This window comes from Juglans regia, chromosome 9 (assembly GCF_001411555.2).
Source record: "Juglans regia cultivar Chandler chromosome 9, Walnut 2.0, whole genome shotgun sequence".
NCBI lineage: Eukaryota > Viridiplantae > Streptophyta > Magnoliopsida > Fagales > Juglandaceae > Juglans > Juglans regia.
Window position 1 is genome coordinate 22,079,501 of NC_049909.1, and position 26,196 is coordinate 22,105,696.

Here is a 26,196-nt window from a genome sequence, read left to right on the forward strand (position 1 = left end):
TCTTCATCTGCGTTGTAACGCTTATTGCATCAAAAGTCCCTTTCAGTGATGATCCTAAGATGCTTAGGCTTGTGAGTTTGCTCTGAATCTTTTCTTGACAGTAATTACATTGGCTTGTGAACAGTTGGGCATTTAAATTTGTTATTGTCTTGTTTTAGGTTTGATTTTAAAATTAGCAACTATTTTATTAATGAAATTTGTGTTGGATGCCAGCTACCACATAGGTAAGTTTTAATGAGTTGTGTAATTATGAAGAATTTCTCATTTGAAGAAAACAAATAAATCATAAAGCCTTTGCTCAACTTGCTTTTGTACTTGGTCTTTTTAACTACCAAAATGAAAAAAAAAAAAAAAATCCTCTATCTTTGGATTGGTAGTTGATTACCTAGGCTTGGCTCTGGTGGTAATTGGTATCATGGTGGAATTGGATTAAGGTATTTTGTAGCTTTGGAACTTTTTATAACATAAGAGAAGTAGAAAGAATCATGAAGAATGGTGTCATGCCTCTATTTCATTTGTGGCTTTCCTTGAGTAATGTGTATTTTGCATTTTCAACAATTGAATCTGTGCACGAGTGGAAGGGAGAGGTAGGAGCTGCATTTCCCTCCAATGATAATACCATTTGAATATACATAAAATTAGAAAACAACCTTACAGTCCTTTGCTTTTCATTCCAATTTAGACTTTTTACACTCCATGAATTATGACTTCACTATATGTTTTGCAGCTTATTTCTGCTATGCATATTGTTGGTTGACAGATTTAGATTTAGAATCAGAGATTACCATACTGCAACTATAGATGGAGAGAAAAACTGAATTGTTAAGGAGGAAGATTTTCAAAAGAGAGAGGAAGAGATTTGGAAGAGAGAGTTGGGACTCCACAACAATCAAGTCGAGCTTCGAAGGCAAGAAGCAAATATGTAGCGGTTCGTGTGTATTGAGATCATAGTGAAGCCCCAACTAATTGGGATACATCGACCAACCAGTTGATGACTTTGTTATTAGAGGGACTTAGTGTTTGTAAGGCAGAAAAATTATTGGGAAATCTGTTGGGTTGTTTTTGGGTTTGTGTATTTTTTGTTGTTTTTCTATGGCTTGTTGGGTCATTAGGGGCTCTAAAAAATGGGCTAGGTGTTTTCTTGTATACATTTAGTGTACTTGGTAACTCATTTTGATATATATAATATTTTTACTTACAAGAAATTATTGGGAAATATGTTGTTAGTGACTTTATATTGTTGTTGGAAGGAATCGTTGAATGCAGTACTTTAGTGACTTTATTATTTTTAAACACTTTCATGTTAATTAAATTGGATTCATTTCCACCAAAATCAGTAATTTTCTACAGTCAACCCAACAAGTAGCCAAATACATAACTCAATTCACTGATTTTAATGAATATGGTGGTGCTATCTTGTTCAGTAAATATCTGCAATATTTATGCATTTGATCCCTATCCCCCATCAATTATTTTCTGTGGAAACAAACTTTGGAGCTGGTATGAAGATAAAAAGCATTAAAATGATCCCACTTGTCTATATTCCAAATATGTGTGCTCTGTTTTTTAATGTATATATAATACATATAGTAATAACACACCACAACAGCAACCATTGTGCAGATTTTTTGATAAAATACATAAGGATATTTTTCTGAACAAGAGTGACAAAGTTCATGAGTTCAACAAGTTTCTTTAGTCAACCCAACAACAGAGTTGCATCTTCAACTTCCTACAACAGTAGCCAAATGCATTTCAACTTTCTACAATCATTCCCAAATACATAAATAAAGAAATGCAACTTCAGCTTTCTCTAATCACTCCCAAATACATAAAGAAATGCATCTTCAGCTTATACAAAATGTAATACAAAATCACCCAACAGAACATCGTTTTTAGATTCCCAGAATCCGTGTATGTACATGTTTGATTACACCAAGCTACCAAAAATACAATAATTTACCAACGCCTCCAGATATCATATTAAATATTTGTGAATTGTGTATGTACACTTCCAGAACTATTACACTTCCAAAAATAGCTAAAATACCAGAACTATTACACTTCCAAAAGGACCAAAAATACCAACACCAACAATACTATATTTTCCTAGTTACACTTCCTAGAACTATTACATTTCCAAAAATACCAACACCAACAATACCATATTTTCCTATGTACACTTCCAGAACTATTACACAAAATACCCAATGCCGCGATTATCAACCCAACAACAAAGCCACACTCATATGCCGCTCATTTAGATTTCATCGTGTATGCTGCAATTACCCAATCCGCTGCACTGGAAACATAAAAGAAATGGTTATTGAATACGATTATCAACCCAACAACAAAGCCACCCTCAAAAGTGCTGCAATTCATGTTTCATAAAGGAAATTTTGCATGCATGAAAGAAACACAACTTGAAAATTCTGGGCAATAAAGGAAAATGTTGCCATGTTTCATAAAGGAAAATATTGCAGTTCATGTTTTATTGTTGTAAATCTTCTCAGCTCTAATATTAGTGCCAAAGATCACTACTTGAAAGAAACAAAAACTGTCCATATGGAAAATTTCAACCAAAGACAAGAAGTCGGCAAAATTTGGGACTAACAAAGCCACCAAACTCACCAAGAAAACTAGCAACCATCTCAGCCAAAGGCAGTAGCTACCACCCGATAACTGCCTCTCCAATATCTCATAAACAGGGTTCATCATTATAGGTAAGGTAAAGAACAAATTCACACACAAATCAAGTTTATAACTTCCAGTATAAATCAGCTTTCTTTTCTTATATTACATAACAAGGCATATGAAATGTTGGAATGATTATAGGCAAATGTTAAGCTTGACACCAGTGTCTTTTGAACCCGCATCAAAGTTAGACTCAATGAACTTTTCTCATGCTTCTATCTTGGACACTCAACCCCGTAAAATGAGGTAGGCAAGGATTAACACACAAGAGAAGTCAATTTCTTGACTTTTTCGAAAACACCTCATATAGTTTAAATGCAATGACCATTCTAGTTTGCCTCACAAAAAAGATTTCTCATGATGTATTTAGTTTGAAACCATAGACAGTCACTGTAAAGAAAAAAATATCCCACCTCCTTTTTTTGGAACAATGAAAAGTTACCCCCAAATTCTAACAAGGGCCTTTATAATAAGTAAAACTAATTTTGTAATTGTTCTTAAAATACTGAAATTGATTCTCTTCTACCTTTTTCCTTCCTGGTCTATCCATCCCCACACATGCTACGAAAGCATATCCCATAATTTTACGTTTTATTTTTCTTTCTAGCTGCCAAGCTCCATTTATTTCAAATGTAGTTTTTCTACTAAACCCATCTAAGCTCAGCAACAAAGAGAATAAAGGATTTTTACATCTGTAATTTAACTGTTTCCAATTAAAACTTTTTTATGAGAACAAACCGAACAAAGTGCACAAAAAATATTATAAAAAAAATGAGAATAAGATTAAGAAATGGAAGAAAAGAATCACACTATATCTTAGCACTATGGCCTGGGAAAAACTTGTTTATTCCAGAAGCTATAACGTACCTTCAAGGAACACTTCGATTTCTCAAAATAGGTTATATAAGCTATTCAGAAACTGGTATGTGTGCTACAGGCAGTACGATTGTAATGCTTAGTTGAAATTTTGAAACCAGTGAAATGACAATGATACCGTAAATGATCAGGAAACATGGATCTGCCACCCACTTGATAAAATAGAAAAAATAAAAAAAAATCCCAGTTATTATTTGAGTATACAACATCAACAACCCAAAAAATCCATAAAACACAGATCAAACAAACGCCAAAATCCCAGATCCATTCAACACAAAAATACACAATATGAGTAATGCTAGAAATGAAGAGATGAAACGAAAATATAAAAATAAAAACCATTTTCTTTCATTTCTTACCCTTATTGACAGAGCCAGACGACACACGACGACAGTGGGTGCCGGCAGGAAGAATACCAGTGGAGGAATGAAGCTATGCGAAAATGGTGAAGCCGGAGAAGCTTCGAACTTTTGTTAGCCTTGATAGTAGACCCATATGGTGCTGAAGTGATGGAGCCACACGATGCGAGCGCAGGGTGAGGCTGGCGAAAGGAGGACGAGCTAGAGAACGCGGGGGGAGGGTCTGAAATTGAAATTGAAATTGAAATTGAAATTGAATGTTATTGAACTATTATGAAATGCCCGTTTAAACTTTAAAAAAAAAAAAAGCCACGTAGGCTGGAGTGCGGAAGCTGAGTAAACAGTGGGAAGCTGTGTAGTATAACTCTATCGTATTATATCATAACAGAGACCATATTTAACCCATGTGGTAGGGTTGTGCATTCTACGGATAGTCAAGCAGACCATAAATCACCATGTTACCAAAATGATTGCACTAAAAATAAAGACCACTATTATATCTCATGGCAAGGCTAGATGTCACTATTATATCACATGTCAGAGCTAGAAGTTACTATTATATCCCGTGACAGAGCTAAAAGTCACTATTATATCCCATGACAAGGTCATAAGTCACTATTAAATTCGTGACAGCGCCAAAGGTCATTATTATATCTCGTGACAATGTCATATATCAGAGCAACATAGAATCAGAATCACTATATCAGAACAAGAATCATAGTAAAAAAAAAATTAGAAAGTTATGCTAAAGGTTTTTCAGATGCCACATCATATCAAAACAGAGTACTGAAATAAATTCAGATCATTTCACATATTCAAAAACAAATTCATAACATTTTCGCATCACATGCACAAATTTTCATAAATTTTATATTCTCGTCAGAAAACAAATTTGAAGTTGTTTTCAGATTTCTTTTCAAAACAAACATGCATATTTTCAAAATCAATCTCATTTCATTTCTTTTATGCAAAGTCTGATTTATTCTGAGTTTATTGCTTCTAATTGACTGATCATTAATTAGATGACTTTGATCTTATAATTTGCTATCAAAAGTGGGAGTTATAAGATAGAATTTGGATATTTCAGTATAAGTAAATATAGAGATTGAAAGACTTATATGAATCTATGTAGTCTCAAAATCATTGATCTTAATGCTTCTTTACTTTATTAATTTGCATACTCTTTTGTAAATAACGAACAAGAATATTTCCAAATGACTATCGAAAGAGGCCTTTGGATTACTTTAGAGAATTTGCAAACAAACAGAGATAATTAATTTCAATTAGTTAGATGAAAAAAGTATAGTGAGGAATTAGGTGAAATTGATTTCTTAGAAGTTCTTTTTTCTCATTGATTCAATCATTAAACAACTTTCCTTTACTTTAAATATTTTATTTGAATTGATTTTATTTCAAATTGCAATTATAAAAATTTTAGTGACTTTCATAAATAAAGTCGATGTTAGTTTAACTTCAGTACTTGTCAAAGTGAGATACCAATCTTTGATGACGATACTCTTCTCATCACTTTACTAAAAAACTATGATATTGTGCATTTACAATTTTACACTGATGAATTCTCTAGCTGGCCTCCCATTACAAGTACACCCAACGAAAAGCTTATTATAATAGTTATACATATGATATATATGACTTGCATGTGAAAATCATCATCATGCTCGTGGAAAATCATCATGATCATCTATGTGTAGCAAATTCCCTTTTGATAAGAAACAGCAATGCTTTGTGAATGCAAATCATTTGTTGAAATGCCTCAATGAACAATTACTATTTCTGAGTTGATTACAGAGTACCGTTTTCCCTTTCAATAGCACATAGTGCTTGAATACTATTTATAGACAAGTCAGAACCAAGATACATAATATTTCTAGAAGATTCGTTGGTTGCATTTCTGGAATTGCCTCACACGTCTTTTGCCTTTTCTGTTGTGAGATGATTCGGTTTTGACGTACTGGGCATGAGTGAAGGCTGTGAGCCTTTATGCATGTGTGCAGAGGATTCTTCTTCACACTGAGCATTCTGTTTTGACACGCTGGCAGTGAGTAAAGGCTGGGAGCCTTTGTGCAAGGATACTGAGAAATCAGCTGCGCTAACATCCCCCCGCGAGACAAGCGGCACCTCCATGATGGTGAGGCTTGATCGTAAAAGAGAGAAACGAATAGAGGAGAGCGGCTTTGTAAGAATATCTGCAATTTGATCTTTGCTTTGGAGAAATTTAACAGCAAGAGATTTGGCAGCAACACGATCACGAACAAAGTGATAATCCAAATCAACATGTTTAATGCGTGAGTGCATAACAGGATTGACCGAGAGATAAGTAGCACCAAGATTATCACAAAATAAAGTAGGAATATCAGTAATAACAATTCCTAATTCAGTTAATAAAGATTGTAACCAAAGTATTTCACAAGTCGTATTTGCTACCGACTTGTATTCGGCCTCAGTTGAGGACCTTGCAACAGTGGGTTGTTTCTTTGAACCCCAAGAAATTAAATGTGAGCCAAAAAAGATGCAAAAACCTCCGGTAGATTTACGATCATCCGGACAACCAGCCCAATCTGCATCAGAAAAGGCAGTGATTTTAAAGGATGAAGTGGGAGAGAGGTATAGACCAAAGGAAGAGGTTAAACGAAGGTAACGAAGAATGCGTTTAACAGCTTGCCAATGAGTGAGACGAGGATTATGCATGTATTGACAGACTCTGTTAACAGCAAAGGAGATGTCAAGTCTAGTAAAAGACAGGTATTGAAGGCTTCCAACAACACTTCTATAAAGTTGTGGATCCTCAAAGGAGGGTCCATCAACAGCATTAAGACGAGTGGAGGAAGCCATTGGAGTGTTCATTGTTTTTGATTGATGCATATTTGTGCGGTGAAGAAGATTAGAAATATAACGCTGCTGGGAAAGAAACAAACCAGAGGAATTTCGAGAAACTTGAATACCCAAAAAATAATGTAGAATACCAAGATCTTTAACCGGAAATGAGTGACGTAAAGCAAGAATAAAGTCAGTGATTAAAGATGTATGTGAAGCTGTAACCACAATATCATCAACATAAACTAAGACATAAATGGAAATCATTGAATTAGACAGAATAAATAGAGAGGAATCAGACGCAGACGCATGAAAACCTAAATCTAGCAGACGCGAACTCAGCTTAGCAAACCAAGCCCTCGGGGCTTGTTTCAAACCATAGATTGATTTTTGGAGCTTACAAATAAAATGAGGATAGTCAGGATTTACAAACCCAGTTGGCTGATGCATGAAGACATCCTCCTCCAGATCCCCATGTAGAAACTCGTTCTGCACATCCAATTGGTGAAGAGGCCATTTCCAAGTCACTGCAAGAGAAAGAATTAAACGAATGGTGACTGGCTTAACAACAGGACTAAAGGTTTCGGAATAGTCAAAACCGACTTGCTGGTGGAACCCTTTCGCAACAAGCCGAGCTTTTCGTCGTTCGAGGGTTCCATCAGCATGTCTTTTGGTTTTAAGAACCCATTTAGAACCCAGAATATTGAGGTTGGAAGAGGGAGGAACTAAATCCCAGGTGTGATTCCGTAAAAGGGCTTCGAATTCGGTATTCATGGCATCACGCCAAGCCGGATATTGTGAAGCCACTGTATAGGAGGTTGGCTCCTCAGGAATGGTGGTGGATTCGGTTATGGAGGCAGAAGGTTTGGGAAAAGGCCAAGAGAGAGTGCCATCTGTGCGTTGAAGGGGTCGAGAGTTATGGGTCTTTGATCGGGTCAACATGGGATGAGAGATTGTAGGATCTTGTGAAATGGAGGTGTGAGGAATTTGTGAAGGTAGCGCAGGAGTGGATGAAGTATTAGGTGAGTGTGGCGCAGGCGATAGGGGAATATGTGATGAGTTCGGCGCAGAAGGGAGGCTAGGGTTTGGGGAGGAAGACACACGAGAGTAAGTATTATTGAATCGGGTTGGAGAGGATGGGCTGAGATGGGCCGAATGAGGGGAAGAGTGCTGGACCGAAGGAGAGATAGGTAATGGGCTACTATGTGGACCGATAGGGGAGGAAGGAATATGAGGAGATGGAGCGTTGGTGGGATCGGGAGATATGGGTTGAGATGCAGATCCAAAAAGGGAGATGGGCGTGTAAGTGGATGGAGATGAAAAGTTGGAATTATTTGGAGATGAAGTGGTGACCGAGAAAGGGAAGAAATTTTCATTAAACCGAACGTCTCTTGAGACATAAATTCTACCCGTAGGAATGTGTAAACAATTGTAGCCTTTGTGATTTAAACTATATCCAATAAAAACACAAAGTTGAGAACGCATGTCCATTTTATGACGATTGAAGGGACGAAGATTAGGCCAACACGCACACCCAAAAATACGCAAAAATTTGTAATCAGGTTGTTGATTGAATAAAGTTTGAAAAGGAGAAATATTTTTTAAAATTGGAGTAGGCATTCTATTTATTAGATAAGTGGCCGTTTGAAAAGCCTCAGCCCAAAATTTGGAAGGAGCCGAAGATTGGGCTAGAAGAGAGAGCCCGGTTTCTACTATATGACGATGTCGTCTCTCAACACTCCCATTATGAGCGTGAGAATAAGGACAGGTAACACAATGAGAAATACCATAATTAAGAAGAAGAGAAGAAAAGGGGCGAAATTCTCCACTCCAATCCGTTTGTACAACAATAATGTTTTTAGAGAAAGTATTTTGTACAAATTTAATAAAGGCTAAGAAAAGAGTAGAAACTTCAGATTTAGAATGTAAAGGAAAACACCAAATATATTTAGTAAAGTCATCAACAATGGAAAAATAAAATTTGAAACCACTAGAGGATAGCACAGGAGCTGGTCCCCAAACATCTAAAAATAAAAGTTGAAAAGCATGAGATGATCTAGAGAGAGAGAGAGGGTGAGGAAGAGTGTGAGATTTTGCTTGAAGACAAGCATTACAAAGAGAAACAGTAGACATAGAGGTGACGGGTAGATGATGCTGACGAATAGTAAAAGATGTGACATGGGAAGAAGGATGGCCTAAGCGGGAATGCCAAACTTGAGGAGTAGTTCTTTCACCAATGAGAGCTTGATGCTGAGTGTTGCTAGTGGACCCAGAAATGGACTCTTCATGTGATGGAAGCACATACAAGCCATTCTTAACGGAGCCCTGAAGAAGTACTTCCCGGGAATGCAAATCCTTCACAAAGAAACCAGAAGAATTAAATTCAAAGAAAACTGAGTTATCAAGACAAAATTGTCTAACAGATAATAAATTCTTAGAAATAGAAGGAACATGAATTAAATGACGAAGAAGAAATTTGCCAGTAGGTGTGGGAAGAAGGCCAGTGCCAGTATTTTGTATGGGTAGAGAAGATCCATCACCAATAGAGACTTGATCGGGTCTAGTGTAAGGTGTTGACTCTAAATTTAAGTTAGAGAAATCTGACGTAAAATGGTTCGTAGCAGCGGAGTCGGGAAACCATAAATTGGACGGATTTGAAGAGTTGGGAATGGAGGTGTAGTGAGCTGTAAGAGACGGGGGTGGGGATGGTTGATAATTGTGGGTAAAGCGATGATAACATTGAAACGCAGAGTGACCAACTCGATTACAGATTTGACAAGTGGGTTTTGTGGAAGATTGAGAGGAAAAGAAATTGGGAGGACCAGAGGAGGAATTACGGGCACCTCCTCGACCACGGCCACGACCACGGCCACGAGTTTGATGAAAGGAATTTGAAGCTGGACGAAAATTGGTAGAGTTGGCCGAGAACGACGCAGCAGATAGAGTAGTTTGGGTTTGATGCGTGAGACGAGATTCATGATTTAGCAGATAACTATAGACTTGAGAGGAGGATAATGGTTCGGGTCGAGTGGTGATAGAAGAAACGACAGATTCATAGTCAGAGCTTAAACCAGTTAAAAGATAAATGATGAATTCGTGCGAAGAGAGGGGATGACCAGCAGAGGAGAGTGAAGAGGCTAACGACTTGGCTTTGTGAAAATAGGTAGAAACCGAATCGGAACCTTTCTTTAATGTGGCCAATTGGTATCTTGTTTGCATTAAGTGAGCGGTGGACTGAGCAGAATAGAGGTTATTAAGAGTAGTCCAAATTTCATGAGAGGTTGGACAATCAACAATTTGAGAGAGAATGTTATCGGTGAGAGAAGAGTAAAGAGAAGAAATGATCATCTGATCTTGTAGAAGCCAAGAGGTATGAGCTGGGTTGGGTTTGTCATCAATGGTGGGAGGGGGAGGAGGAAAAGAACCATCTACGTAGCCGAAGAGTTGATGGCTTTTGAGGAAAGCAAGAAGTTGAGCTTTCCAAAGAGGGAAGTTATCGTGAGAGAGTTTGACTGTGAGGAGATGAGCAGCAGTATTAGTGAGGGACGGAGTTGGAGGTGGGGGAGCCATGGAGGGATCGTAAATGGACAGAGGTCCTAGACGGCTCTGGATACCATGATAAGAAACAGCAATGCTTTGTGAATGCAAATCATTTGTTGAAATGCCTCAATGAACAATTACTATTTCTGAGTTGATTACAGAGTACCGTTTTCCCTTACAATAGCACATAGTGCTTGAATACTATTTATAGACAAGTCAGAACCAAGATACAGAATATTTCTAGAAGATTCGTTGGTTGCATTTCTGGAATTGCCTCACACGTCTTTTGCCTTTTCTGTTGTGAGATGATTCGGTTTTGACGTACTGGGCATGAGTGAAGGCTGTGAGCCTTTATGCATGTGTGCAGAGGATTCTTCTTCACACTGAGCATTCTGTTTTGACACGCTGGCAGTGAGTAAAGGCTGGGAGCCTTTGTGCAAGGATACTGAGAAATCAGCTGCGCTAACACCTTTTAACTTAACAGTACTGAGTTTCTTTAGATGCTTGTGGGGAAGAGATGGAATAGAAAGATGCCTAATTTTTTGTTGAAAGTATAGGACATTAACAGATGTACTTAGCCAAACATATTATGGCCCTTTTTTACTATAGATAATAATTTATATAAGGAAAATAGCTCTATGCATGGAAATGATGGACTCAATGATGACGGAACTGCATGAAATGATCATATATATCAATCCCATGCAAGATATTTAAATTATATTTGTATGTAAATTAAATTAAATGCATTTCTGTAAATTTACTATAAGAAAATTGTTTATTTGTGACAAATTATTTCCTACAAAAATAATTATTTCTTATTAAAATGAGTTTATTTTTTACACAAATAATCATTCTTATCACAAATAATTATTTATAAATATTTATTTTTCTTGTAATGACTATATTAGAATAATGCTTAGTCCACCGATCATTTTTTTAATTTTTTTTAATATTGTTTTTACTTCATCATTAAGAAAATATTTTTTAATAATGTTGTAAATGTTTTTTTAAATTTTGAAGGGTATAAAAAAAAATGTATAAAAAAAAAAAAAATCCATTTGACCTTGTCGGTAGCACCCATGGGTGGAATCCACCTATGGATGTAGCACCACTCATACTATTAACGTTGAAATTTATTTATCAGTTTAAATGTTTTACACGTGAATCTTATTAAATTTACACACTCATATCTTTTTATGTAATATAGTTTACTCTTTTGCATCTCTTATGATCTTTGGCATGCTTATCAAAGATATGAAATCCCAATAATTTCGACCTCTAATTGTTTCCCACATTTGATCTGATGCATTTCTAGTTGTTTGGATCTAAAGTTTCCAGTACAGATCAAGCATGAATTATTATTTGACAAAAGGTGGGCCTATCCTTTTGAGGTGATAGGGAAACTTATCAATGTCTGATTAGTGTGTAAAAGGTATTAAGATTGGAAAATTCATGTGATGGATTCCAGTATTAAATTTGTACCAACTTGAGCCTCACTTTTGTAGCCACAAAGACAGCTTGATCAGAATTTGCTCCATATGAATTGGTTTTTATTTTGAACCTATTCTTTAAAAAAAAAAAAAAAAACCAATTAGTATCCGAATGGCATACCGTATATACTGCTTACGTGATAAGATTTAATTTGTAAGATTTAAATTTTTACTGCCAATCAAAGCATGCTATTGTACTAATAGAATGAAAGATGTATCCTAAGTAATATATACAGAGAGTCATTGTGAAGTGAACAGATTGAGATCATTATTAATGGTAATTGCAAATTGGGGCCTCTAGTCCTACCATGCAAGCTCGAATCCAGCTGAAATGATCCAATTCCCACTCAATTTGGACCCCAGCCGATTCATTCCCCCGAATGGGACAAAAGTCACAGAACACCTCAAGCGGCCAAGCCCAAAGGAAACACCTCCTTATCATGCGGTTTGATTTTTGGACTGTTATTTTTCACTTTAGAGTTTTTCTTTAGGTTTATGGGACTTCTTTATTCTTTTCCGTTAAAAATATATCAAAATGTTTTTTGGAAGTTTTAAAATCATTTTAAAATAACTACTCAGTTAATTAATCTAATAATAAAAAAATGAGAATGACGAAAAAAAGAGCTAAGGTATAAATAAAAGAGAAATGCTTTCGCATTAAAGAATTTCACAAAAATAAATTTACAAGTTAGCGTGACTTGATATGGTATGTCAGATTGTAAAGTTATTTTTATTATGAGTAATTATATTAATTTATAAATTTATTTTTATAAAAAAAAAATTATAACTGCAATACTTGTCAAGAAGAGAACCTACTGCATAAACCCAACAAACTTATGAACCTAGAAAATAAATAAAATGTTTAAAAACTTAGGAAAAAATGGCTGTTCCCCACTGAGAAGCGGAAAGAAGTGCAATTCCCATCTCCCACAGGCCACAGTATCGACTAATCTGTTTTAAATTTAAAGTAGTTTTATTTGGCAAAATAATATTTTAAAAAATAAATTAAAAATTAAGAAAAAAAGAAATGAAATGAAATGATAACAAAAAAAATTCACAAATTTTTTTATGAAAAATTATACTTATCATAACCTGCACCACATATTAATATGTAATTTATTATTTTTATTTTTCTATTTAAAAATATATATCGATGTGTAAATATATATATTTAAATAAAACGATAAAAATAACTAATTACGTGTGTTGCGTTGATATGATAAGTAACTTAATATATGCTCCATAGGGCATGGAGTATACAAGTAAATTGGCCTTTGGAAAATTGGATCTCACAGAGAAAGAGAGAGTTCATGAGAGTCGGTCTAGGAAGGAAACTAGGAGTGGAGCGAGGATTTGGGCGATAAATGGGAGAGAATCATATGCATAGGGCTTTAGATTTGCATGGTTTGAATATTGAAAAAATATAGGCTTTTTTTTCTTTGTTCTTGTTGACATATATCTATATCTGATGATTTTGATCTGTCTCTCAGACAAACAACTGGGTCTGAGAAAAATCAGAAACCTCTAATACATATAAAGTTACTTCTCTCTGTACACTCTGCTCTCTCTCTCTCTCTCTCTCTCTCTCCATCCCTCTTCAGTCTTTGCTGAAAACTTGGCTACGCTTTTGGGATTGTTCCTCAAATTCGTTAACCCGCGAGATTTTGGGTAACTTTTTCCTGCCTCGATTCTTCAATTTTCATACAAGATTTACTTCCAATTCTTGATTTCAAAACAATGACTTTGTGAAGGTTAGGATTTGGTTCTCTCTTTTTAAAATCTTTGTATTTGCTTCAAATTTTCTTGAAACGATAATGGAAGAGAGAGACAATGGCTCAAAAAGACTGAAACAGAAGTAAAGCAATACAAGCATGAAAAACAAAAACTTTGGTCGTTCTCTGTATCTTTGCATCTGGGTTTGTTTCAAAAATTTTGAGATTTTATAAACTTAGATGGAAAAGAACAATAATGGATCAGGTGGAACAACCTCAAAAGTGTGGCAAGAGCAGTAGTTGTATTGGTGTTGGTGGTAGTATTGATATTGGAGGTGTTGCTAGATCTTCCAAAAACCCCAAGCAAAAGAAAGCCCCGCAGAGAGGACTTGGCGTGGCACAGCTTGAAAAGATCAGGCTAGAAGAACAGCAAAAGAAAGACGCTATTTTGTCATCTCCACCTTCAGTCTCACCGACCAAATCTTCCTTTATATCTTTGCCAATTCCAAATTACCACCATTCAAATCCATCTTCATCCTCAATTCCCTTTCATTCTCCATCCCCGGCTCATCTTTCATCGCTAGATTCGATGATCAGGCCACCTCAACCGGTCCAAAACATCGATGTACGAAATTCAAGCACGGTTAGTAGCGGCGGGTTTGAAGCCGGATGGTCAGGGATTTCGGTTCCTGGGTATGGCTGTGTGCCAAAATTGTGGAACACTAATGAGTATGATCCGGAGAAGGAGAGTTCTGGGTTGGATCCAGGATTGGCATTTCGGTCGAATTTGAATTTGCCTTATGAATCGGACAACCATTTTTGGCTTCCCCCTAGTTTGATGCAAAGAACGCAGCAATATCAGCATCCTTCTCATTCGATGGTAAAACATCTTCTTCCTGTGCTATGTATATACATTTTTAAACCGGGAAAAAAAGAAATAATGGGTTTCATTCCTTCAACTATGCCATTTTTACTCCATTTTGCTTTTGCGCCTCCTTTTAATCTTGGATTTGAAGAGGATTTTGGTGTATGAAACGTGCAGGTGAATGTCTCATCAGGAACTTCATCATCGTCAGTACTAAGTTTTCAGATGGAGCCCCCTTCAAACCAAAGCTACTATGGCAATTATACAACTTCGTGGTCAGAGGAAGAGAAGGTACATCAAACCTGCATACTTTTTGGTGATCCCAATCTTTTAAACATGGAACCATGAGTTATAGTGGCAAGTTTTTGTAGTCTTGTATGGAAGTTGGTATAAATGCCTTGTCTCACTCGTATAGTAACATTTCAAACTAGCTGTTATTTTTCTCCATTCTTTTCTTGTTTACAGGTAAATAGCTAATAGTAGAATGGCTTCAGTCTAAATTTTCAAAAACCTTTTCATTGTTTGAATTGAGAGCTTACATGGTAATTGTTTCACACACGCTCGCATGCTCGCACATGTATGTGACTCTGTTACCATGCAATGCTTGGGATTTCATTTTATTCTTTCAACTAAAACATCTAAAATATGGATATTTTTCTCATGGACTAATTGTTTAAATGTAGTATAGATGGTTGGCATGAAGAGACCATATCCCTTCTTTCTAGACGATTCTCCAGGCCCCCCTTTCAACTACAAATTACATACCCTTATCGGATCAGATAAATCAGCCTCATCTGAAAACGGAGGACAGTTTAATTTCAAGGCCAGAAAATTGATTTTAAGGTGAAGCAAACTTTTTATCTATATGTTGATCTTTACTAGTAATGTTAAAATTGTTGTCTGATCTCGTAAGTTGTATTCTTTTTCACAATTCAGAGAAGGCCCTTCATCCTCAATTTCCTATTCCAAAATGGAGTCAAATACAAGCATTAAAGGAAATGAGGTTCTGAAAGGAAAGTCTCTCTCGCTATCTCCTCCCAGAACCACACCAACATGTCGAAGCTCAAAACTCAAGCCACTTTCAGCTTGTCTAGCATTGCAAGACACCTTATTCCCTGATTTTGAATCACTGCCATATCAAGTAAGATCAAAGAACAAAAAGCCATATCTGATTTTAGAAATTTTACGCTTCACTATATTTCAGTTTTTCCGTAGTTGTTTAATTTATTAATTTGTTAAAGGGAACTGTGGAAGACCCTATTATCCAGCAGTTGCCAAGTCAGTTGGATCAGCAACAACCTTTTTATTGCTTCCTCCCACCAGCAAAGGTGCAAATTGGCCAAGCAACGACCACAATGAACAATTGTAATGGAGTAGGAGAAAGTATTGATCTCAATTTGAAGTTATAAATGGCTTTGTCCATTTGTCTCTGCCCATGTCTTTTAGTTTATTTGGCAGGCTGGTTGTTCCTCTGTATGAGACAATACCAGAGATAATCTTTAGCTTTTTTGGTTGTTCTTTTGGATATTGCAACAGGTTAAATTCAATGTATAACAAAATATGCTTATGTAAGCTTGAGGATCAAAGGAAGATAGGGAGAAGTAGATTTTGTTTGTTTGAATGTGTTGCAGTTTCATGAAGTCATGGTTGGTTTGGTACATGGAGGATGGGTCAGGCACGAGATTGGTAACAATCATCTGTAAGTGGATTGTGGGAATCTGATTGTGCTTTGTCTTCTCCTTGTTTGGCTGGGGTCCTCTCATATCTGACCTTCATTGTCGTTGGAGATGAGTGACCACAGGAAGGGCTCCCCTGTACCCGGAGAGAGAGAGAGAGAGAGAGAGAGAATGTATGTGTGAGATTTTCTTTCTTTGTCAAATACTAAATTGTCTGGATTTTACGGTGTTGCAATCATATGATAGTTAAGGTTAGTAAAAAGTACTTAAATAGTCTCAAAAGACAAAAGTTCTTTAAAGACAAAATTAGGTTATCTTGTTGTTTCATATTAAAGTACATTTTAATCTAAAAAAAAAGAAAAAAATATTAATAGGAGAAAATATATTTCTCCAAATGCACTTTTCTGAATAATGCAGAATATAATTAGAATTTTAAGAATGATTATCAATAGAGGAAAATACTTATACAATTTTCAGATAGTTAAAGTTTTGCCTTTTGGTCTGAAAGTTGTACGGGTGTTTTCTCTTATTGACAGTCTTTTAAAAATTCGGATTATCTTCCCATTATTCGAAAAGGCACAATTGAGAAAATGTATCAAAATGATGTTTTTTATCAAATGTAATTTTTAGCTTATTTGAGATTAAAAAATATTTTAATATGTAACATTCAAATAATTTAATTTTTTCATTAAAAAACTTTTAAGACTATTTAAACATTTTTTAAGCCTCATAACGTAACCCCAATCAAGCCAAATAAAAACTTTGGAGCTTTTACACTTCAAATTTCTGATAAATAGTAAATTTAATTACATTGCTTATAGATATTATTATGCCTCGTTTGGTTACACAATTCAGATGAGATATTTTCTTAAAAGTTGAATAAAATATTATTATAATATTATTTTTTGCTTTGAAATTTAAAAAATCAAGTTGTTTATTATATTCTTTTGAGAGTTTGAAAAAGTTGTAATAATTATATGATATGATATGAGATAGTTTAGTTTTGTGTAACCAAATCAGCCTTTTGTCTCATCCATCAAAATCTCAACAAATTTACTAATCACTCCCCTGAAAAGACATTTTTATTTAAAAATGAAACACTTTAAAACTAATATAAGAGTCATACATAAGATTGGTATTATTTCTTTTCATACAAAGCCACAAGCAGAACCAAAAATTTTGTGTTGCTACAGATTTCAAGCTCTCAACTTTGGGTGCCATAATAACAGGTGATATCATCAACAACAAAGAAAGGGATAAACGGGTTATGAGCAAGAGTAATGATAGACACGCAAACTCTTCAAAAGTTTACTTTATAATAAACAATGACATCTGATTAGAAGAAATAAGCTGCGGTTCTTTCTTTCCTACTGCAAATGGAATATACATACATATATATATATAAGCTGCGGTTCTTTCTTTCCTACTGCAAATGGAATATATATACATATATATATATATATATATCCTCCAATCAAAATTTTACACATCCCTGAATCTATGACCAGCCCAAAATATAATCAAGAACATAAATCATGGCCAGGGAGAATGGGTAAAGTAGGAAAGCTACGAGAGCTGTCCAGAGTGGGAAATGGGTGCGGAAACTAGCAAAACCCCCCACCACAACGCAGACAATAAAAATAACCAGCACTTCAGATGAGAAATCCCATGTCAATCCCCTAATGTAAACGAGGGCTAAGAAGACTGAGAGGCAGAGAACATTATTCATTGTTGCTGCCCCATATAGCTGCACAAAGAAATTGATGAATTATATCAGTACTTTCGAATTAATGAAGAGGTTATATATATGGATCAATGTTTCCTGCTACCAAAGTGCAAAATTAAAAGAAACAAATATTGTCAGAATAAAGGTACAACAGATGCAAAACATTGAATTCAAGTACTAACTACCAGTTATGAATGATCACATGCATATTTTGACATAAAGCAAATTACACATATTTCTGATTATTAGTCAGCTAACGAAGCCTTCAACAAACCCATAAATGCAAGTTTATTGTCAAATCTCAGGTCTTGTGTCCCTTGACTTCCAAGTGTGCGAGGGCCAAGCAACATATTAAGGGCACTCATTGGTTTGGTTCCAACCGCCAAGGAAGTATTAAGAAAAAACTGGAAATTCATTCCATAAATATATATATATATATATATAAAAGCTCCAGCACTCTCTTAGTTCAAAATCTCGTTGGCTCTAGCTAAGATGCCTATAACACAAACATCGATATAAAGGAGTGGATGATGCAAAACAAACCTCAGAAAATGTTAGTGACGCGGTTTTCCTCTTGTCACGGCTAGCAAATATAATTGCAGACACAGCTTCACTAGAGTTGGTAGCCAAAGGCAGCGCGATGAAGGAGATGAAGAAAGCAGGAATGCTAGTTGCATCAGAGAAGTTATCAACAGCATCTACCAGCGGGTCAGCAAATGCGGCGGCAATGATAGTTCCCAGCAATAATAATAGCACTGCTTTGATAGAGGTCCATCTGGAACCACCATCCTCCGCAACTACTTCATCACTTTGATCCCCCACATCCAATAAATCGTGCTCTCTCTTTGTTTCCTACAAATGGATTTCCAAGCAATCAAACATCTTCTTAAAATATGAAAATGATGAATGAACTTAACGAAATAAAAATTTCTTAACCAAAAAAGAGTCATGAATGAAAAACAGTTCCTTACCTCATGAAAGTCGTTTAAAAACTTCATTGTGTGAGGACCAGGATCAGGCTTGGCAACCTGCGTCCTCTTTGCCCTTTTTATCCATCTAGAAATGCCATTGAAAAACTCATCCTTGTCAATAACAGAATCACGAGATGTATCAAAATCTTGTACTACTTTTATTACAGCATCATCCTGGTCCAGGTCAACCTCCTCAAACCGAATTCCAACAACCAATGCACTCATTTCTTCAGGTGAAACATGTCCATCACCATTTGTGTCAATTGCAGCAAAAAGCCTGCCATGATACCAAACAAATATTCAGAAAATACCCCAAAAAACTAAGAAATTAAATTTTAATTTTCTGCCACTTTGTTATTTTAGAACAAGAAAAAATAAATAAACTTACTTTTCAATGACATCTCTGTCAGGTTCACCATCATCCCTTAACAATCTCCCCAGTGCACGCTGTCTTAAATGCCTTAACAGTCCTAATATAACATGCTTGTGCTTCACATAAGCAATTTTTCTCTTCTGGATCCAAGGCTGAAAGACCTACACAAGCTTTCCATTTTGTCTATCAGTAAACAACCCATCACCTTAGAAGTTACATTACTCCTTTCGAGTGACTTAGAGAATATGCTAAATGGACCACTCCTCTCCTGCTAAGTTCCACAGCAGGAAAAAAAAAGCATGCGAACCACTGTGCATTGATAAAACAATATTTCACCACTTGCTACGGTGTAAATGTCAATCATTCAGACTTTTACACCATAGGATACTAAACGTTAGGATCTAAACTTCAGTCAAGGGTGTGGTTACTTGGATTACTAATTCAACTGTGGATCAACTGTGGAGGACACAAATTTGTTTATTACCATTATAAGCTTTCCTGAAAAGAGAAAGGTAGCTCGATGGTTCAGCACTGTTAAGCCTCTTAAGAGGCCCAAGTTAAATTCCATCCTAAAAGGGTAAAATTTACTCAAATTGAATTTCCAATCGAGCCCCTCGAAAATAATTAACTTTGGAAATAAATCAACAAGAAATGAGGATGGCTCATTAATTGAGAATGCCTGCATGGCTCCTGAAAACCTGACTTTAGGGCTGTAAATGAACCAGTCTCTTCGATAGCCCACTCGGTTCTTGCTCGGTCAAACTCGAATCGAACTCGACTCGTGAAAAAAAAAAAAAAAAAAGTTCGTTTGTGAAAGCAGATACCCGCCCAATTTGTAAATGACACATACCCAATAAAACTCGACTCGACTCGACTAAGACTCGTTAAGGCCCACTCGTTTATGCTCAAGTCGACTCATTAACTCGACTCGATTAAAACTCATTCATATATTGATAAATATATACATACACCTATGTATATATACATATATATGTATGTATTGGCTAATAATATAAATATAATATTTTTATAATTAAGAGAAATGATAGTTGCAGTCGTGAGCAATCACTTTGAAAAAAGTAAATAAATATGGGACCCACATGAAAAATAATAATTTTTTAATAGTGGACCCCACTCCTTTTCAAAGCCACTGCACAGCGCTTGCGCACTTCATGACTGCATGTAGCATTACTCTATAATTAAATATATAATATATAATCTAATTACTTATGTTTATATAATGAATATATTTAATAGGTATATTTTATAATTTGTATGATAATTAGTCGATAAAATTTAATAATTTCATATACTAGTATGTGAGAACCATATATGAAATAGATATATGCTATCATATTAAGTGTATGTATTAATAATATATGTAGGCATATTGTATATTATTATTTTGAATAAATATCAACTAGTTATATATTAATTATTTATAAATTTTTTAAAATTTTATAATTCAATAGAAGTTTTACTTATTAGTTGTATAAATTCAATATTAGATATTTTTTTAATTTATTAATTATTAAATTTTATTTAAAAAATAAATAATTCAAGCTCAAGCTCGACTCGACTCGACTCGAACTCATTTGTGGGACAAGTTCGAGCTCGAGTTGAGAGTTTAACTTATCGAGTCGAGCTCAAATAAAGAATTAAAAAAAAAAATCTCAAGCTAGAATATTTTGAGTCGAGTCGAGTTCGGCAAGCCAAAGACCAGCTCGGCTCAATTACAGCCCTTCCTGATTTCAAACTCCTGACAACTCAATACCCCGACTTCAACCATGGTATCGACAGAAACCAGCAAATTTAACAATCTGATCGTGGACCAAGTGAGTTGCTTATCAGGCCTGTGACATAAACTAGAGCTCAAAGGCGGGTCTTTCATCCTAAACAGCTAGCAAACAGGTTTAATAGCAATGTATAAAACGTTCAGTACACAAATTTCAAAGTATACAATACGATTAATAGGAAAACTAGATAGTAGTATGAGAAAGAGGCATGCTCACCTGATAAAGGCAATAGGAAACTAATAGTAGGAGAGAGACAATAAGCGCAATCAAGACTGCCAAGTGCCTCCCCGAAGTTGAATCCAGAATTTGTGGTATTTGCACAATTAAAAATGGAATGACAGATATAACCATTATCATTGCAGCATAGCTAGTCCAGATATCAGTACTAACGCCCGATTCTGCAATATAGGGATTTTATTGGGTCAAAAACCAGTTAATATGTTAATCATACAGTTACAGAATTGTTTACAGGAAACATAAACAAATGGTCCGGAGCTGTATGATAATAACTTAAGCATCCCTCCAACTGTCAGAAACTCAATGCAATACAGTTCCGTAGATCCAAAGTTTATCTATATCTGCAACATATTAGATGGGTACTGTGCATGACACAATACATCCCAAAATAGATAGAAGGTTTCACTATGCATCATAATAGTCTAAGATAGATAAAGGCAAAATGTTCCCACATATACTTGCCTCGGGATCACGTTACAAATGCAATATGGCATTGTCTGGTAGTTTGTGAGTTTTGTTTTAACATATAAGTAAATTCGAAGATTTTTTTCATTGTACTCTGCATCGCTGTGGGCATGTGAGCAATGGCTTCCCAATATCTTCATGTGGAGAGAGAGAGAGAGAGAGAGCCCTCATGCTTTAGATCATATATTTTCAATTTCTACCCGTTTATTAAAATCTTGTACGTCATAGCTTCAACGTGGGTTGAAAAATTAGCAAAGACAGTCTTATGCTTGAAGTAGGCAAAAAAAAAAACCCAAAAAAAGGCTACAAAAGCAACTCGTTTGATTTTCAAATATTACTAGCAAATTAATAAGACGAAATCCAAAGGACATACCAGTTAAGCTAAACCCTTTTGTATCTTTTGCATCTTGTGCAACTGAATCAACAAGGTCGCATTTGCCAACTATGACACATGTTCCCCATATTATTGTAAGAAGCATAACAGTTGACCCAGCTAGCAAGCCCATTCCAACAGAAACCTGACTTTGAGCAATTGCTGTACTTCCAGAAAGACCAGATACTTCACAAGACAAAAGAGTTAATTAGAAGCATTAGAAATCAACCATAACGTGTGTGATTTACAATGGCTGGTAGATAAAACCCGGTAATCAGTGAAAGAGATAGAAAGCATAGTCGAAATTTATGTAAGAGAAAATCCTGATTGAAAAAGGAACAGATTGAGAAGGTTTTAACAATGTGACAACATAAGAACACTAATTAGTAACTGCTCAGACTTTTTAAGCACAATGAGCTGCACGTTAGCATATATGGCATCTATGCCAACTCGGGATCAGGAAAATGACTTGAATACAGCCAAATTAGCAAATCTAGGAGAAGCTTAAAAGCATCCTAATGCAACCTAAATCCAGCGGTGCAACCTAAATCCAGCGGTAAACTTCCAAATCCTTTCAAATAATTTTTTTTTATGTAATTCAAATAAATTGTTACAATAAGTTCCATTTTAAACCTATTTGAACATTTTCAATCCTTGTTAATGGTCCCCATCAGGAAAATAAAATGGTACATAATTTAGAATCCTCATGCATCCAGTGACACATCAGTTTTGTGTTTGTATGATTTGGATGGTGACAATTTGGGGAGGGAGAGAGAGAGAGAGGAAAGAAAATGGATGTAGTAATTTTATAAAAGTATTAATTTGCAACTAAACAAGAAATGACTTATACTACGTACAGTTGTAAAGTGCGTAACCGTCGCGTAATCTTTTTGAAAAAAAGCGAGATCCATTATTAAAAAATTAATTTTTTTCATATGAGTCATGTATTTACTCACATTTTTAAAAGGATTACACGACACTCACATACTCCATAACTGTAAATATCATTTCTGTTGAAATTTTAAACCATGCTTTCAGATTTCAGCAAAGCAATCTTTAGGTCAATGTTTCATTTAGGGCTGCTACTCGCATCATCGCATGGTGCAGGATGGGGGGACCCTTCCTAGCACCCCTCCCCAGTTCTAGGGGTGAGAAAAAAATCTCATCTACCCCATCTAGACCAACACATTGGGTCTAAAAAATTATTTTTGAGTCTAAAAATATTTTTTTAGACCCAAATTATAATATAATTTAAATTTATAAATATAAAAATAACTTAAATTTATTAGAGTTATATTTTAGATTGCCTTGACTTCTTAGGCCAACCTTTATATAAGAGGTCAAGACAATCCAATAACTTGAATATAATTTTAAATTTTTAATAAATTATATATATATATATATAAAATATAAAAAAAATTATATATGTAGAGAAGAGCGGGATCCCCACACCCGTTAGGCCTTATCCATGCATAGGTAGGACGGTCGGGGCGAGATAGTGGGGTACCCCTAATTTCATTAATAAACTGTTAGATAAGATGACAGGGCATGTCACGCATCAGGAATGGAAAGAAAAAATTCTAAAATCTTAAATATTAAGAAATAAAATAAAATCGTGGTGGAACCACCAACTATGCAGGGGTGCCACCCCTAGTAGATATATCTTATCTCCAGACAAGATGTGAACGTCACCAAAACTCACAAAGCAAATTAATTGCCAGCAGTGCATAAATGTACCAGACTACCAGTACCAACTCAAATATAACGGACCTAAACCGTATCTCAAACGACAAGTATATTGGATTCAAAAAAAAAAAAAAAACGACAAAGCATATTATATGGGGTCCAAAGCTGAATACGTCTTAAATTGACAATGGCTCTTTTTAATAGCCCCGTCAATAACTTGAAAAGAAGCCGGCACGAGAAATCACAGATTCGGCCAAAAGCATAACGGTACAAGCACTGGAGAAGAAGGTGGAGGGGGGAAGCAAACCGAATCACCAAACTTTAATGAGATATTCAGCTTTTAAAAATGTTTTCCCATATGAATCTTGGCCAAGCAAAAAGGAAAAAACTGAACAGTTTTGGATCCAAAGTCTCGTTATTTTATATTAAATTGCTGGGGACGTAAAGGGGATGGGTAGTGTCCCTAGTTTTGACCACTAATATAAATTTTACTTATTATTATTATTTTTTATATATTTTTTTAATATATTTAAATATTTTTAAAACATAAAAAATAAACTAATATATTAATAATTATTTCTTTCATCAATAAGTAAAATAAAAATAAATAAATACATGAACTATCAAAATGAGGAGACATAATAATATTAAACTATTAGAGCACTAGCATTGATTTCTCTATATGCATATGCAAAGTTACATCTTTTGAATATTGATTTTTATATATCAATAAAAACTCTCACATTAGATTATGCATCTTTGAGTCAAATAATAATAAAATATTATTATTTTTTATTTTTTCTAATTTTTTTTAATATTTTATGTTTAGCACCACTACAAATTTTATCATTTAGTATTCACTAAATTTTTTTTCCTAGAATTCTATTAATTAGTGGAGAGAGAGAAAGAGGAGAGAAAAATAAATAATAAAATAAAATTTAAAGAATAAACAATATACCTTTTAATTTATAAAAATATTATATATAAGTATAATTTTTGAATATACATAATTCAATACAACCCAATTTAAAGGTATAGAATTTAATCGAAATAACTATAAACAAACCCTCCGTTCAACCTGTTTTTTTTTTTCCTTGATTCCTTCAGTGTTAACAAGTTCAATAAGTTCCGTATTCTTTCCGTTGTCAGTAACCAAATATATCTGCATATGATTGATTTCAACAAACGCGACAAGACTTTTCATTTCGTTTTAAACCTACCACTTTCTCTCCAACCAAACAGGCGAAAGAAAAAAGAAAATTCAAACCACAAAATTAAAAAATATATATTTAATGTAATTTTTTTTTTTTTTTTAAATGGTGAATGAATTGCTTACCGAGAATAAGCATGGCGTCGGGAAGGGCACCAAGGACTGGGAGGAACAAACCGCCAACAATACCAGGGCCAAGAATCTCTAACAAGAGCTCACTCCCATGGGACAAATACGTGGCGGAGAGGAACATGAGGTAGCCATAGACGACGATGAGGAATAGGTTGCCGAGCACGGTGGTGGTGCACGGAAGGAACCCGTAGGTCTGCTCGCAGGTCGACTCAGCGGAGGCAGGGGACCGGTTGAGACCGAGGGAAGGTGGGCCCTGAAGCTGGTGGACACCATCGGAAACTAGATCAGTAGACGACGACAAGTATTGAGGGTGGGCGATGGAGCGGCCATGGCCGGGGCTAGCAACGACTAGGAGGATGAGGAAGAAGAAGGAGACGATTAAGCGGTTAGACATGGCTGACAAAACAGAAGGGTGGGGATGGGAAAGGATTATTCAGGGAGTGGTTAGCTTGCACATCTGAGAGACTGAGCGACTCTTCAGGATTTGAGTGGCTATAAAAATAGCATACAAAAGACTCGGTGCGACGGTGACCAACGGTGAGAGCGGAGAGACAGCGTAAGAACATGCGTCAAAGCCGTGTTCTGATGGTGTGTGATTTGTATTCTAGACGTTTAGTTATGGAAGTCTGATGTTTAAACTTTAAACATATCGTCTTCATCCTTTTTTTTCCTTAGTGATTTACTTTTCGCCCTTTTGAAAAATATAAAGAATAAAAGCAAAAGGTTTTATTAGATAATTAGTTACAGCTATTTTATAATTTGATGAGCTGAACGTGAATTTATAAATTTACTAAATCAAAGTTTTTATCATAAAAATTTCTTATTCCTGCAACACATATATACCATATACGAATAAAAAAAAATTATTCTCAAATTTGCTAAGTAGAACATGTATATTGAAGTATTTATATAGTATAATTTGATTTAAAAAATAAATTTTAAAATTTTAATTTTACAAATCAAATTTTATAATTTAAGTGATATGAAACACTAAATTGAAAATAAAATAACTTGTACAAATAAATTTGCATGACGATTACGATATTTTAGATTAGTTATATTATGATAGATGATATTTGTACCTATCATCAATTCTTACATAAAGATTTTGTCCCATATATGTTCTATCAATTTAGAATTTAATTAATGTAATGGTTCCATATAAGATAAATGAGAA

General features: G+C 35.1%; 2 protein-coding genes across 3 annotated transcripts; one reads left to right on the forward strand and one right to left on the reverse strand.

The window, feature by feature from the left end:
* The first annotated feature begins 13,093 nt into the window (after positions 1–13,093).
* LOC108992536 lies at positions 13,094–16,312 on the forward strand. The gene is made up of 5 exons (XM_018967139.2): positions 13,094–14,389; positions 14,552–14,665; positions 15,063–15,217; positions 15,311–15,515; positions 15,616–16,312. The coding sequence occupies exons 1-5, from the start codon at positions 13,766–13,768 to the stop codon at positions 15,781–15,783; spliced, it is 1,266 nt and encodes a 421-aa protein (XP_018822684.1). The 5' UTR covers positions 13,094–13,765; the 3' UTR covers positions 15,784–16,312.
* A 938-nt stretch (positions 16,313–17,250) lies between these two features.
* Positions 17,251–25,645, reverse strand: LOC108992543 (sodium/calcium exchanger NCL-like). 2 transcript variants are annotated; one of them, XM_035694088.1, is made up of 8 exons: positions 25,014–25,645; positions 21,992–22,177; positions 21,133–21,314; positions 19,136–19,281; positions 18,748–19,024; positions 18,320–18,628; positions 17,500–17,797; positions 17,252–17,455 (listed from the first exon to the last, which is right to left on the reverse strand). In XM_035694088.1, the coding sequence occupies exons 1-7, from the start codon at positions 25,411–25,413 to the stop codon at positions 17,549–17,551; spliced, it is 1,749 nt and encodes a 582-aa protein (XP_035549981.1). In that variant the 5' UTR covers positions 25,414–25,645; the 3' UTR covers positions 17,252–17,455; positions 17,500–17,548. The 2 variants fall into 2 exon arrangements, with proteins under 2 accessions (XP_035549980.1, XP_035549981.1); XM_035694087.1 differs by having other exon boundaries at positions 17,251–17,797.
* Between the last annotated feature and the right edge of the window lie 551 nt (positions 25,646–26,196).

What these genes read in the sequence shown, in the direction of transcription:
- LOC108992543 (XM_035694087.1), bottom strand. Translation starts at nt 25,413, where the DNA reads ATGTCTAACCGCTTAATCGTCTCCTTCTTCTTCCTCATCCTCCTAGTC. An exon ending in AAAAGGGTTTAGCTTAACTG is followed by an intron (nt 21,315 to 21,991) that starts GTATGTCCTTTG and finishes CCTATATTGCAG; the next exon opens with AATCGGGCGTTAGTACTGAT. An exon ending in GACAGAGATGTCATTGAAAA is followed by an intron (nt 19,025 to 19,135) that starts GTAAGTTTATTT and finishes GTATCATGGCAG; the next exon opens with GCTTTTTGCTGCAATTGACA.
- LOC108992536 (XM_018967139.2), top strand. Translation starts at nt 13,766, where the DNA reads ATGGATCAGGTGGAACAACCTCAAAAGTGTGGCAAGAGCAGTAGTTGT. An exon ending in AGCATCCTTCTCATTCGATG is followed by an intron (nt 14,390 to 14,551) that starts GTAAAACATCTT and finishes TGAAACGTGCAG; the next exon opens with GTGAATGTCTCATCAGGAAC. An exon ending in TTGAATCACTGCCATATCAA is followed by an intron (nt 15,516 to 15,615) that starts GTAAGATCAAAG and finishes AATTTGTTAAAG; the next exon opens with GGAACTGTGGAAGACCCTAT.